Source organism: Salvelinus alpinus, chromosome 2 (genome assembly GCF_045679555.1).
Source record: "Salvelinus alpinus chromosome 2, SLU_Salpinus.1, whole genome shotgun sequence".
NCBI classification, from domain to species: Eukaryota; Metazoa; Chordata; class Actinopteri; order Salmoniformes; family Salmonidae; genus Salvelinus; species Salvelinus alpinus.
Window position 1 is genome coordinate 11,289,668 of NC_092087.1, and position 15,732 is coordinate 11,305,399.

Consider the following 15,732-nt stretch of genomic DNA (forward strand, 5'->3'; position numbering starts at 1 on the left):
AGGATCATCATTGTATCCATAAAAGATGAAAACAGAAGCAGTCGTAGTACAGGAGCTCCACCGTGTGGCTGTTGGTGGTATTACACTCTGCATGCGTGGGTGGGTGCCTTTAAGGGCAACCAAATAGAATGTTAATTAAAATCATGGCTGTACAGTGTACACTTGACAAGGTAATAGTTCTCATATACACTGAGTATAGAAAACATTAAGGACACCTTCCTAATATTGAGTTGCACCCCTCCCTTTTGCCCTCAGGACATGGACTCTACAAGGTGTTAAAAGCGTTCCACAGGGATGCTGGCTCATGTTGACTCCAATGCTTCCCACAGTTGTGTCAAGTTGGATGTCCTTTGGGTGGTGGAACATTCTTGATACACTGGAAACTGTTGTGTGAAAAACCCAGCAGCGTTGCAGGTGTCGTAAATGTTTTGTATACTCCGTGTAAATGTTTCATGGTGAAACATGCACTGTGCTGCAATAACAACAAGTACACAGACAGAGGATGGATAGCAGTCCCTTTTAATAATTAAATACAACTCCAATCAATTCAAAAAATATATATTTTACACAATTACCATAGTTATGAATATGATATGGATAGATATACTAACATCCTTACTTCATACAGAGCTTATTATAGAGAACTTAGCCCGGTCCCAGATCTGTTTGTACTGTCTTGCCAACTCCTATGGTAATTCTCATACCAAACAACAATGACCGTAGGAGTCGCAGCACTAACAGAGCAGGAATCAGGCTATAAAAGTCCTTGCATTGGACACAAATGATGATTGCTTGACTAATTATAAAAAGGTCACCTGGAATCCAAACCTACGCTCCTTTTCTACCACCTGTGATGTAAAACCACTGTGGAAAAAAGAGAACCATTTTGGTTCCAGGCAAAATGACAGGGGAGAGATTTAACAGGACACCTGAATATTTCTGCTGATTCATTCACCAGGCACTAGGAAGAGAGGAGAACATGGCTGCTCAGCTACATCATCCTCTCCTGTAGAACCTTCAGAGCACAAAGAGATGCTGACGGACCAACCTCCATCAACAACCAGCACACTCCTATTCCTAAAGAACATTCTTTCAAATGTTTAGAACATTCTATACTTCTGTTAAATAAGGGAGGGTTTAGATTCTACATCATCCCTGATGTCTTTGTCCAGTGCCAACTGGTTAAATATGATTGTAAATCAATATATCTGGGACAGATCGTCCTTGGTTGTCTTTTTTTAGAATGCATAAACACAGTGTACAAAACATTAAGGACACTTTCCTAATATTGAGTTGCGCTCCCCCCCCCCCCCCCCCTCCCTTCAGAACAGCCTCAATTCGTCAGGGCATGGACTCTACAAGGTGTCGAAAACGTTCCACAGGGATGCTGGCCCACGTTGACCCCAATGCTTCCCACAGTTGTATCAAGTTGGTTGGATGTCCTTTGGGTGGTGGACAATTCTTAATACACACAGGAAACTGTTGAGTGTGAAAAACCCAGCAGAGTTGCAGTTCTTGACACAAACCGGTGCGCCTGGCACCTACTGCCACACCCCCTTTTCAAAGACACTTAAATCCTGTCTTGTCCATTCACCCTCTGAACGGCACATGTCTCAATTGTCTCAAAAAATATATCATAATTATTCTTAAACCTGTCTCCTCTCCTTCATCTACACTGATTGAAGTAGATTTAACAGGTGACAGCAATAAGGGATCATAGCTTTCACCTGGATTCACCTGGTCAGTCTGTCATGGAAAGAGCAGGTGTTCCTAATGTTTTGTCCACTCAAAACATTAGGTCAAGAACGGATGAATTTAAATTCCAACTTTGTGTCACTATAAATCACCGATAAACCTGGAACAGTGGATTCATACTTTATTCTTTCATATTTTGTTCCAATAATTCACAGAAAGACATGGCGTGTATTTCTTCGTGAGCTACCGGCTCAACAAAATCACCATGGACCATGACTTCTGTTAAGCAGAAGCGAAGGTACAAAAATAAACAAACGGAAACTGCAGAGCCTTGAAACAGACATCGTGAGGTCTAACTACTGAACTTTCCTATATAAAAAGGAAAATGTTTATTTACAGGTGGGTTAAAAGTGGGCTTCGTGGGTTATCAAGGAGTTTCAACATTCAGAAAAACATCACAAAAAGTCCCTGTCTGTTCTCCTGCAGAAATCCTGTTGAAGAATTCCAAGTTACAGGAACTCCTCAAAGCTTAATCCTTCCTGATTCTAGAAATCCTCCAAAAGCGATATCTGAAAAAAAACAGGGAATATTTGTAAGGTTATGGAAGTTAGAGGTGGTGGTGTCTGCCAATCAGGCTGTGGGTGGTGGTGTCTGCCAATCAGGCTGTGGGTGAGGTGGTGGTGTCTGCCAATCAGGCTGTGGGTGAGGTGGGGGTGTCTGCCAATCAGGCTGTGGGTGAGGTGGTGGTGTCTGCCAATCACGCTGTGGGTGAGGTGGGGGTGTCTGCCAATCAGGCTGTGGGTGAGGTGGGGGTGTCTGTCAATCAGGCTGTGGGTGAGGTGGGGGTGTCTGCCAATCAGGGTGTGGGTGAGGTGGTGATGTCTGCCAATCAGGGTGTGGGTGAGTTGGGGGTCTTGAAGAGCCCAGTCTTTCTGAGGTAGCGAACGAGGAGAGGCACCGACACCAGAGTAATGCTGATACGGAGAGGAGCGAAGAGCTTGTGGACGGCGTACGCCAACACAAATGTACTGGTCCCCGCCGCCAACTTGGACTGAAGCAGAGATTCACTAAAACCTATCTTGTACAGGATGGCAGTCATGTCAATCCCACTGTGGAGAGGAAACACACACGTTATTAGACAGTACAACAGGGATCACTTCATTTTCATCATTAGTTTATGATGTGAAGAACTTTGTTACTTGTATTAAAGAGCACTATACAAAAAGTTAACTTTCATTAAATAAAAACATGCACAGGCCACTATACATTTTCATTTAACATGGCGACTTCTGAAATGGTTTCCTGTTCCCTACATGGTGAACTGCAATGTACTAACACAGCACTATAGGATGCCATTTCAGAATGCACCATGTCTCCCCCCACAGTGATTATCTGGGTTGATAGTGAACTGGAGCGCCATGCTGGCTGGGAGGGTGTTGAGTCCAAGGGCCATATTACTGCCATCAGGGGCAATCTGTGAGCTGGTGGATAATCTAGGCTCAATCCCCCTGGTATGCAGCCTACTGGTCACAGCTGGCACAGAGCCAGTCAGAGATAGGACTCACATAACCGGGCCATGGGCCCACGGCTACAGACAGTCTAACTAACAATGTATTCTCCTACATTACACCGTCAGGAGCAGGCCTTCTCTCTATAGTCATTACACCGTCAGTAGAAGGCCTTCTCTCTATAGTCATTACACCGTCAGTAGAAGGCCTTCTCTCTATAGTCATTACACCGTCAGTAGAAGGCCTTCTCTCTATAGTCATTACACCGTCAGGAGGATTCTCTCTATAGTCAATACATCGTCAGGAGAAGGCCTTCTCTCTATAGTCATTACACCGTCAGGAGGCTTCTCTCTATAGTCAATACAAGGTCAGGAGAAGGCCTTCTCTCTATAGACATTACACCGTCAGTAGAAGGCCTTCTCTCTATAGACATTACACCATCAGTAGGCTTCTCTCTATAGTCATTACACCGTCAGTAGAAGGTCTTCTCTCTATAGTCATTACACGATCAGTAGGCTTCTCTCTATAGTCAATACACCGTCAGTAGAAGGCCTTCTCTCTATAGTCATTACACCGTCAGTAGAAGGCCTACTCTCTATAGTCATTACACCGTCAGGAGCAGGCCTTCTCTCTATAGTCATTACACCGTCAGTAGAAGGCCTTCTCTCTATAGTCATTACACCATCAGTAGAAGGCCTTCTCTCTATAGTCATTACACCATCAGTAGGCTTCTCTCTATAGTCATTACACCATCAGTAGAAGGCCTTCTCTCTATAGTCATTACACCGTCAGTAGAAGGCCTTCTCTCTCTAGTCATTACACCGTCAGTAGAAGGCCTCCTCTCACTAGTCATTACACCGTCAGTAGGCTTCTCTCTATAGACATTACACCGTCAGGAGAAGGCTTTCTCTCTATAGTCATTACACCATCAGTAGGCTTCTCTCTCTAGTCATTACACCGTCAGTAGGCTTCTCTCTATAGTCAATACACCGTCAGTAGAAGGCCTTCTCTCTATAGTCATTACACCGTCAGTAGAAGGCCTACTCTCTATAGTCATTACACCGTCAGGAGCAGGCCTTCTCTCTATAGTCATTACACCGTCAGTAGAAGGCCTTCTCTCTAGTCATTACACCATCAGTAGAAGGCCTTCTCTCTATAGTCATTACACCATCAGGAGGCGTCTCTCTATAGTCAATACACCGTCAGGAGAAGGCCTTCTCTCACTAGTCATTACACCGTCAGTAGGCTTCTCTCTATAGACATTACACCGTCAGTAGAGGGCCTTCTCTCTATAGTCATTACACCGTCAGTAGAAGGCCTTCTCTCTATAGTCATTACACCGTCAGTAGAAGGCCTCCTCTCACTAGTCATTACACCGTCAGTAGGCTTCTCTCTATAGTCATTACACCGTCAGTAGAAGGCCTTCTCTCTATAGTCATTACACCGTCAGTAGAAGGCCTTCTCTCTATAGTCATTACACCATCAGTAGGCTTCTCTCTATAGGCATTACACCGTCAGGAGAAGGCCTTCTCTCTATAGACATTACACCGTCAGGAGAAGGCCTTCTCTCTATAGGCATTACACCATTGTAGAAGGCCTTCTCTCTATAGGCATTACACCGTCAAGAGAAGGCCTTCTCTCTATAGGCATTACACCATTGTAGAAGGCCTTCTCTCTATAGTCATTACACCGTCAGGAGAAGGCCTTCTCTCTATAGACATTACACCATTGTAGAAGGCCTTCTCTCTATAGGCATTACACCGTCAGCAGAAGCCCTTCTCTCTATAGACATTACACCATTGTAGAAGGCCTTCTCTCTATAGGCATTACACCGTCAGGAGAAGGCCTTCTCTCTATAGACATTACACCATTGTAGAAGGCCTTCTCTCTATAGACATTACACCGTCAGTAGAAGGCCTTCTCTCTATAGTCATTACACCGTCAGGAGAAGGCCTTCTCTCTATATACATTACACCGTCAGTAGGCTTCTCTCTATAGTCATTGCACCGTCAGTAGAAGACCTTCTCTCTATAGTCATTACACCATCAGTAGAATGCCTTCTCTCTCTAGTCATTACACCGTCAGTAGAAGGCCTTCTCTCTATAGTCATTACACCGTCAGTAGAAGGCCTTATCTCTATAGTCATTACACCGTCAGTAGAAGGCCTCCTCTCACTAGTCATTACACCGTCAGTAGGCTTCTCTCTATAGACATTACACCGGCAGTAGAAGGCCTTCTCTCTATAGTCATTACACCGTCAGTAGAAGACCTTCTCTCTCTAGTCATTACACCATCAGTAGAAGGCTTTCTCTCTATAGTCATTACACCGTCAGTAGAATGCCTTCTCTCTATAGTCATTACACCGTCAGTAGGCTTCTCTCTATAGTCATTACACCGTCAGTAGGCTTCTCTCTATAGTCATGACACCGTCAGTAGAAGGCCTCCTCTCTCTAGTCATTACACCGTCAGTAGAAGACCTCCTCTCTCTAGTCATTACACCGTCAGTAGAAGACCTCCTCTCTCTAGTCAGTACACCGTCATTAGAAGGCCTCCTCTGTCTAGTCATTACACCGTCAGTAGGCTTCTCTATATAGTCATTACACCGTCAGTAGGCTTCTCTCTCTAGTCATTACACCGTCCGTAGGCTTCTCTCTATAGTCATTACACCGTCAGTAGGCTTCTCTCTCTAGTCATTACACCATCAGTAAGCTTCTCTCTCTAGTCATTACATCGTCAGTAGGCTTCTCTCTAGTCATTACACCGTCAGTAGGCTTCTCTCTCTAGTCATTACACCGTCAGTAGGCTTCTCTCTATAGTCATTACACCGTCAGTAGGCTTCTCTCTATAGTCATTACACCGTCAGTAGGCTTCTCTCTCTAGTCATTACACCGTCAGTAGGCTTCTCTCTCTAGTCATTACACCGTCAGTAGGCTTCTCTCTATAGTCATTACACCGTCAGTAGGCTTCTCTCTATTGTCATTACACCGTCAGTAGAAGTTCTTCTCTCTCTAGTCATTACACCATCAGTAGGCTTCTCTCTATAGTCATTACACCGTCAGTAGGCTTCCCTCTATAGTCATTACACCGTCAGTAGAAGGCCTCCTCTCTCTAGTCATTACATCGTCAGTAGGCTTCTCTCTATAGTCATTACACCGTCAGTAGGCTTCTCTCTATAGTCATTACACCGTCAGTAGGCTTCTCTCTATAGTCATTACACCGTCAGGAGAAGGCCTTCTCTCTATAGTCATTACACCGTCAGTAGAAGGCCTTCTCTCTATAGTCATTACACCATCAGTAGAAGGCCTTCTCTCTATAGTCATTACACCATCAGTAGGCTTCTCTCTATAGTCATTACACCTTCAGGAGAAGACCTTCTCTCTATAGTCATTACACCGTCAGGAGAAGTCCTTCTCTCTCTAGTCATTACTACGTCAGTAGAAGGCCTTCTCTCTCTAGTCATTACTACGTCAGTAGAAGGCCTCCTCTCACTAGTCATTACACCGTCAGTAGGCTTCTCTCTATAGACATTACACTGTCAGTAGAAGGCCTTCTCTCTATAGTCATTACACCGTCAGTAGAAGGCCTTCTCTCTATAGTCATTACACCATCAGTAGGCTTCTCTCTATAGACATTACACCGTCAGGAGAAGGCCTTCACTCTATAGACATTACACCGTCAGGAGAAGGCATTCTCTCTATAGACATTACACCATTGTAGAAAGCCTTCTCTCTATAGTCATTACACCATCAGTAGGCTTCTCTCTATAGACATTACACCGTCAGGAGAAGGCCTTCTCTCTATAGTCATTACACCGTCAGGAGAAGGCCTTCTCTCTATAGTCATTACACCGTCAGGAGAAGGCCTTCTCTCTATAGTCATTACACCGTCAGGAGAAGGCCTTCTCTCTATAGTCATTACACCGTCAGGAGAAGGCCTTCTCTCTATAGTCATTACACCGTCAGTAGAAGGCCTTCTCTCTATAGTCATTACACCGTCAGTAGAAGGCCTTCTCTCTATAGTCATTACACCGTCAGGAGAATGCCTTCTCTCTATAGACATTACACCGTCAGGAGAAGGCATTCTCTCTATAGACATTACACCATTGTAGAAGGCCTTCTCTCTATAGTCATTACACCATCAGTAGGCTTCTCACTATAGTCATTACACCGTCAGTAGAAGGCCTTCTCTCTATAGTCATTACACCGTCAGTAGAAGGCCTTCTCTCTATAGTCATTACACCGTCAGTAGGCTTCTCTCTATAGACATTACACCGTCAGGAGAAGGCCTTCTCTCTATAGACATTACACCATTGTAGAAGGCCTTCTCTCTATAGGCATTACACCGTCAGGAGAAGGCCTTCTCTCTATAGACATTACACCATTGTAGAAGGCCTTCTCTCTATAGTCATTACACCGTCAGGAGAAGGCCTTCTCTCTATAGTCATTACACCATCAGTAGGCGTCTCTCTATAGTCATTACACCGTCAGTAGAAGGCCTTCTCTCTATAGTCATTACACCATCAGTAGAAGGCCTTCTCTCTATAGTCATTACACCATCAGTAGGCTTCTCGCTATAGTCATTACACCGTCAGGAGAAGGCCTTCTCTCTATAGTCATTACACCGTCAGGAGAAGGCCTTCTCTCTATAGTCATTACACCGTCAGGAGAAGGCCTTCTCTCTATAGTCATTACACCGTCAGTAGAAGGCCTTCTCTCTCTAGTCATTACACCGTCAGTAGGCTTCTCTCTATAGACATTACACCGTCAGGAGAAGGCCTTCTCTCTATAGACATTACACCGTCAGGAGAAGGCATTCTCTCTATAGACATTACACCATTGTAGAAGGCCTTCTCTCTATAGTCATTACACCATCAGTAGGCTTCTCTCTATAGTCATTACACCGTCAGTAGAAGGCCTTCTTTCTATAGTCATTACACCGTCAGTAGGCTTCTCTCTATAGACATTACACTGTCAGGAGAAGGCCTTCTCTCTATAGACATTACACCGTCAGGAGAAGGCCTTCTCTCTATAGACATTACACCATTGTAGAAGGCCTTCTCTCTATAGGCATTACACCGTCAGGAGAAGGCCTTCTCTCTATAGACATTACACCATTGTAGAAGGCCTTCTCTCTATAGACATTACACTGTCAGGAGAAGGCCTTCTCTCTATAGACATTACACCGTCAGGAGAAGGCCTTCTCTCTATAGACATTGCACCATTGTAGAAGGCCTTCTCTCTATAGGCATTACACCGTCAGGAGAAGGCCTTCTCTCTATAGACATTACACCATTGTAGAAGGCCTTCTCTCTATAGTCATTACACCGTCAGTAGAAGGCCTTCTCTCTATAGTCATTACACCGTCAGTAGGCTTCTCTCTATAGTCATTACACTGTCAGGAGAAGGCCTTCTCTCTATAGACATTACAACCGTCAGGAGAAGGCCTTCTCTCTCTAGTCATTACACCGTCAGTAGAAGGCCTCCTCTCACTAGTCATTACACCGTCAGTAGGCTTCTCTCTATAGTCATTACACCGTCAGTAGAAGGCCTTCTCTCTATAGTCATTACACCGTCAGGAGAAGGCCTTCTCTCTATAGACATTACACCATTGTAGAAGGCCGTCTCTCTATAGGCATTACACCGTCAGGAGAAGGCCTTCTCTCTATAGACATTACACCGTCAGGAGAAGGCCTTCTCTCTATAGGCATTACACCGTCAGGAGAAGGCCTTCTCTCTATAGACATTACACCATTGTAGAAGGCCTTCTCTCTCTAGTCATTACACCGTCAGTAGAAGGCCTTCTCTCTATAGTCATTACACCGTCAGTAGGCTTCTCTCTATAGTCATTACACTGTCAGGAGAAGGCCTTCTCTCTATAGACATTACAACCGTCAGGAGAAGGCCTTCTCTCTCTAGTCATTACACCGTCAGTAGAAGGCCTCCTCTCACTAGTCATTACACCGTCAGTAGGCTTCTCTCTATAGTCATTACACCGTCAGTAGAAGGCCTTCTCTCTATAGTCATTACACCGTCAGGAGAAGGCCTTCTCTCTATAGACATTACACCATTGTAGAAGGCCGTCTCTCTATAGGCATTACACCGTCAGGAGAAGGCCTTCTCTCTATAGACATTACACCGTCAGGAGAAGGCCTTCTCTCTATAGGCATTACACCGTCAGTAGAAGGCTTTCTCTCTATAGCCATTACACCGTCAGTAGAAGGTCTTCTCTCTATAGTCATTACACCGTCAGTAGAAGGCCTTCTCTCTATAGTCATTACACCGTCAGGAGAAAGCCTTCTCTCTATAGACATTACACCATTGTAGAAGGCCTTCTCTCTATAGTCATTACACCATCAGTAGGCTTCTCTCTATAGCCATTACACCGTCAGTAGAAGGCCTTCTCTCTATAGTCATTACACCGTCAGTAGAAGGCCTTCTCTCTATAGTCATTACACCGTCAGTAGGCTTCTCTCTATAGACATTACACCGTCAGGAGAAGGCCTTCTCTCTATAGACATTACACCATTGTAGAAGGCCTTCTCTCTATAGGCATTACACCGTCAGGAGAAGGCCTTCTCTCTATAGACATTACACCATTGTAGAAGGCCTTCTCTCTATAGTCATTACACCGTCAGGAGAAGGCCTTCTCTCTATAGTCAATACACCGTCAGTAGAAGGCCTTCTCTCTATAGTCATTACACCATCAGTAGAAGGCCTTCTCTCTATAGTCATTACACCATCAGTAGGCTTCTCGCTATAGTCATTACACCGTCAGGAGAAGGCCTTCTCTCTATAGTCATTACACCGTCAGGAGAAGGGCTTCTCTCTATAGTCATTACACCGTCAGGAGAAGGCCTTCTCTCTATAGTCATTACACCGTCAGTAGAAGGCCTTCTCTCTCTAGTCATTACACCGTCAGTAGAAGGCCTCCTCTCACTAGTCATTACACCGTCAGTAGGCTTCTCTCTATAGACATTACACCGTCAGTAGAAGGCCTTCTCTCTATAGTCATTACACCATCAGTAGGCTTCTCTCTATAGACATTACACCGTCAGGAGAAGGCCTTCTCTCTATAGACATTACACCGTCAGGAGAAGGCATTCTCTCTATAGACATTACACCATTGTAGAAGGCCTTCTCTCTATAGTCATTACACCATCAGTAGGCTTCTCTCTATAGTCATTACACCGTCAGTAGAAGGCCTTCTCTCTATAGTCATTACACCATCAGTAGGCTTCTCTCTATAGACATTACACTGTCAGGAGAAGGCCTTCTCTCTATAGACATTACACCGTCAGGAGAAGGCCTTCTCTCTATAGACATTACACCATTGTAGAAGGCCTTCTCTCTATAGGCATTACACCGTCAGGAGAAGGCCTTCTCTCTATAGACATTACACCATTGTAGAAGGCCTTCTCTCTATAGTCATTACACCGTCAGTAGAAGGCCTTCTCTCTATAGTCATTACACCGTCAGTAGGCTTCTCTCTATAGTCATTACACTGTCAGGAGAAGGCCTTCTCTCTATAGACATTACAACCGTCAGGAGAAGGCCTTCTCTCTCTAGTCATTACACCGTCAGTAGAAGGCCTCCTCTCACTAGTCATTACACCGTCAGTAGGCTTCTCTCTATAGTCATTACACCGTCAGTAGAAGGCCTTCTCTCTATAGTCATTACACCGTCAGGAGAAGGCCTTCTCTCTATAGTCATTACACCGTCAGTAGAAGGCCTTCTCTCTATAGTCATTACACCATCAGTAGGCTTCTCTCTATAGGCATTACACCGTCAGGAGAAGGCCTTCTCTCTATAGACATTACACCGTCAGGAGAAGGCCTTCTCTCTATAGACATTACACCATTGTAGAAGGCCTTCTCTCTATAGGCATTACACCGTCAGGAGAAGGCCTTCTCTCTATAGGCATTACACCGTCAGTAGAAGGCTTTCTCTCTATAGCCATTACACCGTCAGTAGAAGGTCTTCTCTCTATAGTCATTACACCGTCAGTAGAAGGCCTTCTCTCTATAGTCATTACACCATCAGTAGAAGGCCTCTCTATAGTCATTACACTGTCAGTAGAAGGCCTTCTCTCTACAGTTATTACACCGTCAGTAGAAGGCCTTCTCTCTATAGTCATTACACCGTCAGTAGAAGTCCTCTCTATAGTCATTGCACCATCAGTAGAAGGCCTTCTCTCTATAGTCATTACACCGTCAGTAGAAGGCCTTCTCTCTATAGACATTACACCATTGTAGAAGGCCTTCTCTCTATAGGCATTACACCGTCAGGAGAAGGCCTTCTCTCTATAGGCATTACACCATTGTAGAAGGCCTTCTCTCTATAGGCATTACACCGTCAGGAGAAGGCCTTCTCTCTATAGGCATTACACCGTCAGGAGAAGGCCTTCTCTCTATAGTCATTACACCGTCAGGAGAAGGCTTTCTCTCTATAGTCATTACACCGTCAGTAGAAGGTCTTCTCTCTATAGTCATTACACCGTCAGGAGAAGGCCTTCTCTCTATAGTCATTACACCGTCAGGAGAAGGCCTTCTCTCTATAGTCATTACACCGTCAGTAGAAGGTCTTCTCTCTATAGTCATTACACCGTCAGGAGAAGGTCTTCTCTCTATAGTCATTACACCGTCAGTAGAAGGCCTTCTCTCTATAGTCATTACACCGTCAGTAGAAGGCCTTCTCTCTATAGACATTACACCATCAGTAGAAGGTCTTCTCTCTATAGTCATTACACCATTGTAGAAGGCCTTCTCTCTATAGACATTACACCGTCAGTAGAAGTCCTTCTCTCTATAGTCATTACACCGCCAGGAGAAGGCTTTCTCTCTATAGTCATTACACCATCAGTAGGCTTCTGTCTATAGTCCTTACACCGTCAGGAGAAGGCCTTCTCTCTATATACATTACACCGTCAGTAGGCTTCTCTCTATAGTCATTACACCGTCAGTAGGCTTCTCTCTATAGTCATGACACCGTCAGTAGAAGGCCTTCTCTCTAAAGTCATTACACCGTCAGTAGAAGGCCTTCTCTCTATAGTCATTACACCATCAGTAGGCTTCTCTCTATAGGCATTACACCGTCAGTAGAAGGCCTTCTCTCTATAGTCATTACACCATCAGTAGGCTTCTCTCTATAGGCATTACACCATTGTAGAAGGCCTTCTCTCTATAGTCATTACACCGTCAGGAGAAGGCCTTCTCTCTATAGGCATTACACCGTCAGTAGAAGGCTTTCTCTCTATAGCCATTACACCGTCAGTAGAAGGTCTTCTCTCTATAGTCATTACACCGTCAGTAGAAGGCCTTCGCTCTCTAGTCATTGCACCATCAGTAGAAGGCCTTCTCTCTATAGTCATTACACCGTCAGTAGAAGGCCTTCTCTCTATAGACATTACACCATTGTAGAAGGCCTTCTCTCTATAGGCATTACACCGTCAGGAGAAGGCCTTCTCTCTATAGGCATTACACCATTGTAGAAGGCCTTCTCTCTATAGGCATTACACCGTCAGGAGAAGGCCTTCTCTCTATAGGCATTACACCGTCAGGAGAAGGCCTTCTCTCTATAGTCATTACACCGTCAGGAGAAGGCTTTCTCTCTATAGTCATTACACCGTCAGTAGAAGGTCTTCTCTCTATAGTCATTACACCGTCAGGAGAAGGCCTTCTCTCTATAGTCATTACACCGTCAGGAGAAGGCTTTCTCTCTATAGTCATTACACCGTCAGTAGGCTTCTCTCTATAGTCATGACACCGTCAGTAGAAGGCCTTCTCTCTAAAGTCATTACACCGTCAGTAGAAGGCCTTCTCTCTATAGTCATTACACCATCAGTAGGCTTCTCTCTATAGGCATTACACCGTCAGTAGAAGGCCTTCTCTCTATAGTCATTACACCATCAGTAGGCTTCTCTCTATAGGCATTACACCATTGTAGAAGGCCTTCTCTCTATAGTCATTACACCGTCAGGAGAAGGCTTTCTCTCTATAGTCATTACACCGTCAGTAGGCTTCTCTCTATAGTCATGACACCGTCAGTAGAAGGCCTTCTCTCTAAAGTCATTACACCGTCAGTAGAAGGCCTTCTCTCTAAAGTCATTACACCGTCAGTAGAAGGCCTTCTCTCTATAGTCATTACACCATCAGTAGGCTTCTCTCTATAGGCATTACACCGTCAGTAGAAGGCCTTCTCTCTATAGTCATTACACCATCAGTAGGCTTCTCTCTATAGGCATTACACCATTGTAGAAGGCCTTCTCTCTATAGTCATTACACCATCAGTAGAAGGTCTCTCTATAGTCATTACACTGTCAGTAGAAGGTCTTCTCTCTATAGTCATTACACCGTCAGTAGAAGGATTTCCCTCTCTAGTCATTACACCGTCAGTAGAAGGCCTTCTCTCTCTAGTCATTACACCGTCAGTAGAAGGCCTTCTCTCTCTAGTCATTACACCGTCAGTAGAAGGCCTTCTCTCTCTAGTCATTACACCGTCAGTAGAATTACTTCCCTCTATAGTCATTACACCGTCAGTAGAAGGCCTTCTCTCTCTAGTCATTACACCGTCAGTAGAAGGCCTTCGCTCTCTAGTCATTACACCGTCAGTAGAAGGCCTTCTCTCTCTAGTCATTACACCGTCAGTAGAATGTCTTCTCTCTATAGTCATTACACCATTGTAGAAGGCCTTCTCTCTATAGACATTACACCGTCAGTAGAAGTCCTTCTCTCTATAGTCATTACACCGCCAGGAGAAGGCTTTCTCTCTATAGTCATTACACCATCAGTAGGCTTCTGTCTATAGTCCTTACACCGTCAGGAGAAGGCCTTCTCTCTATATACATTACACCGTCAGTAGGCTTCTCTCTATAGTCATTACACCGTCAGTAGGCTTCTCTCTATAGTCATGACACCGTCAGTAGAAGGCCTTCTCTCTAAAGTCATTACACCGTCAGTAGAAGGCCTTCTCTCTAAAGTCATTACACCGTCAGTAGAAGGCCTTCTCTCTATAGTCATTAAACCATCAGTAGGCTTCTCTCTATAGGCATTACACCATCAGTAGAAGGCCTTCTCTCTATAGTCATTACACCATCAGTAGGCTTCTCTCTATAGGCATTACACCATTGTAGAAGGCCTTCTCTCTATAGGCATTACACCGTCAGTAGAAGGCTTTCTCTCTATAGCCATTACACCGTCAGTAGAAGGTCTTCTCTCTATAGTCATTACACCGTCAGTAGAAGGCCTTCGCTCTCTAGTCATTACACCGTCAGTAGAAGGCCTTCTCTCTATAGTCATTACACCGTCAGTAGGCTTCTCTCTATAGACATTACACCGTCAGGAGAAGGCCTTCTCTCTATAGACATTACACCATTGTTGAAGGCCTTCTCTCTATAGGCATTACACCATCAGGAGAAGGCCTTCTCTCTATAGACATTACACCATCAGTAGGCTTCTCGCTATAGTCATTACACCGTCAGGAGAAGGCCTTCTCTCTCTAGTCATTACACCGTCAGTAGAAGGCCTCCTCTCACTAGTCATTACACCGTCAGTAGGCTTCTCTCTATAGACATTACACCGTCAGTAGAAGGCCTTCTCTCTATAGTCATTACACCATCAGTAGGCTTCTCTCTATAGACATTACACCGTCAGGAGAAGGCCTTCTCTCTATAGACATTACACCGTCAGGAGAAGGCATTCTCTCTATAGACATTACACCATTGTAGAAGGCCTTCTCTCTATAGTCATTACACCATCAGTAGGCTTCTCTCTATAGTCATTACACCGTCAGTAGAAGGCCTTCTCTCTATAGTCATTACACCGTCAGTAGGCTTCTCTCTATAGACATTACACTGTCAGGAGAAGGCCTTCTCTCTATAGACATTACACCGTCAGGAGAAGGCCTTCTCTCTATAGACATTACACCATTGTAGAAGGCCTTCTCTCTATAGGCATTACACCGTCAGGAGAAGGCCTTCTCTCTATAGACATTACACCATTGTAGAAGGCCTTCTCTCTATAGTCATTACACCGTCAGTAGAAGGCCTTCTCTCTATAGTCATTACACTGTCAGGAGAAGGCCTTCTCTCTCTAGTCATTACACCGTCAGTAGAAGGCCTCCTCTCACTAGTCATTACACCGTCAGTAGGCTTCTCTCTATAGTCATTACACCGTCAGTAGAAGGCCTTCTCTCTATAGTCATTACACCGTCAGGAGAAGGCCTTCTCTCTATAGTCATTACACCGTCAGTAGAAGGCCTTCTCTCTATAGTCATTACACCATCAGTAGGCTTCTCTCTATAGGCATTACACCGTCAGGAGAAGGCCTTCTCTCTATAGACATTACACCGTCAGGAGAAGGCCTTCTCTCTATAGACATTACACCATTGTAGAAGGCCTTCTCTCTATAGGCATTACACCGTCAGGAGAAGGCCTTCTCTCTATAGGCATTACACCGTCAGTAGAAGGCTTTCTCTCTATAGCCATTACACCGTCAGTAGAAGGTCTTCTCTCTATAGTCATTACACCGTCAGTA

At 44.6% G+C, this 15,732-nt stretch overlaps 1 protein-coding gene across 1 annotated transcript in view; it reads right to left on the reverse strand.

The window, feature by feature from the left end:
* Positions 1 to 503: 503 nt before the first annotated feature.
* Positions 504 to 15,732, reverse strand: part of fam210b (family with sequence similarity 210 member B) — a 46,553-nt gene continuing 31,324 nt past the window's right edge. Inside the window, exon 3 of the mRNA XM_071366568.1 lies at positions 504 to 2,804. Within this exon, the coding sequence (XP_071222669.1) occupies positions 2,585 to 2,804 (220 nt within the window). The 3' untranslated portion in view covers positions 504 to 2,584. The remainder of the gene's footprint in view (positions 2,805 to 15,732) is intronic.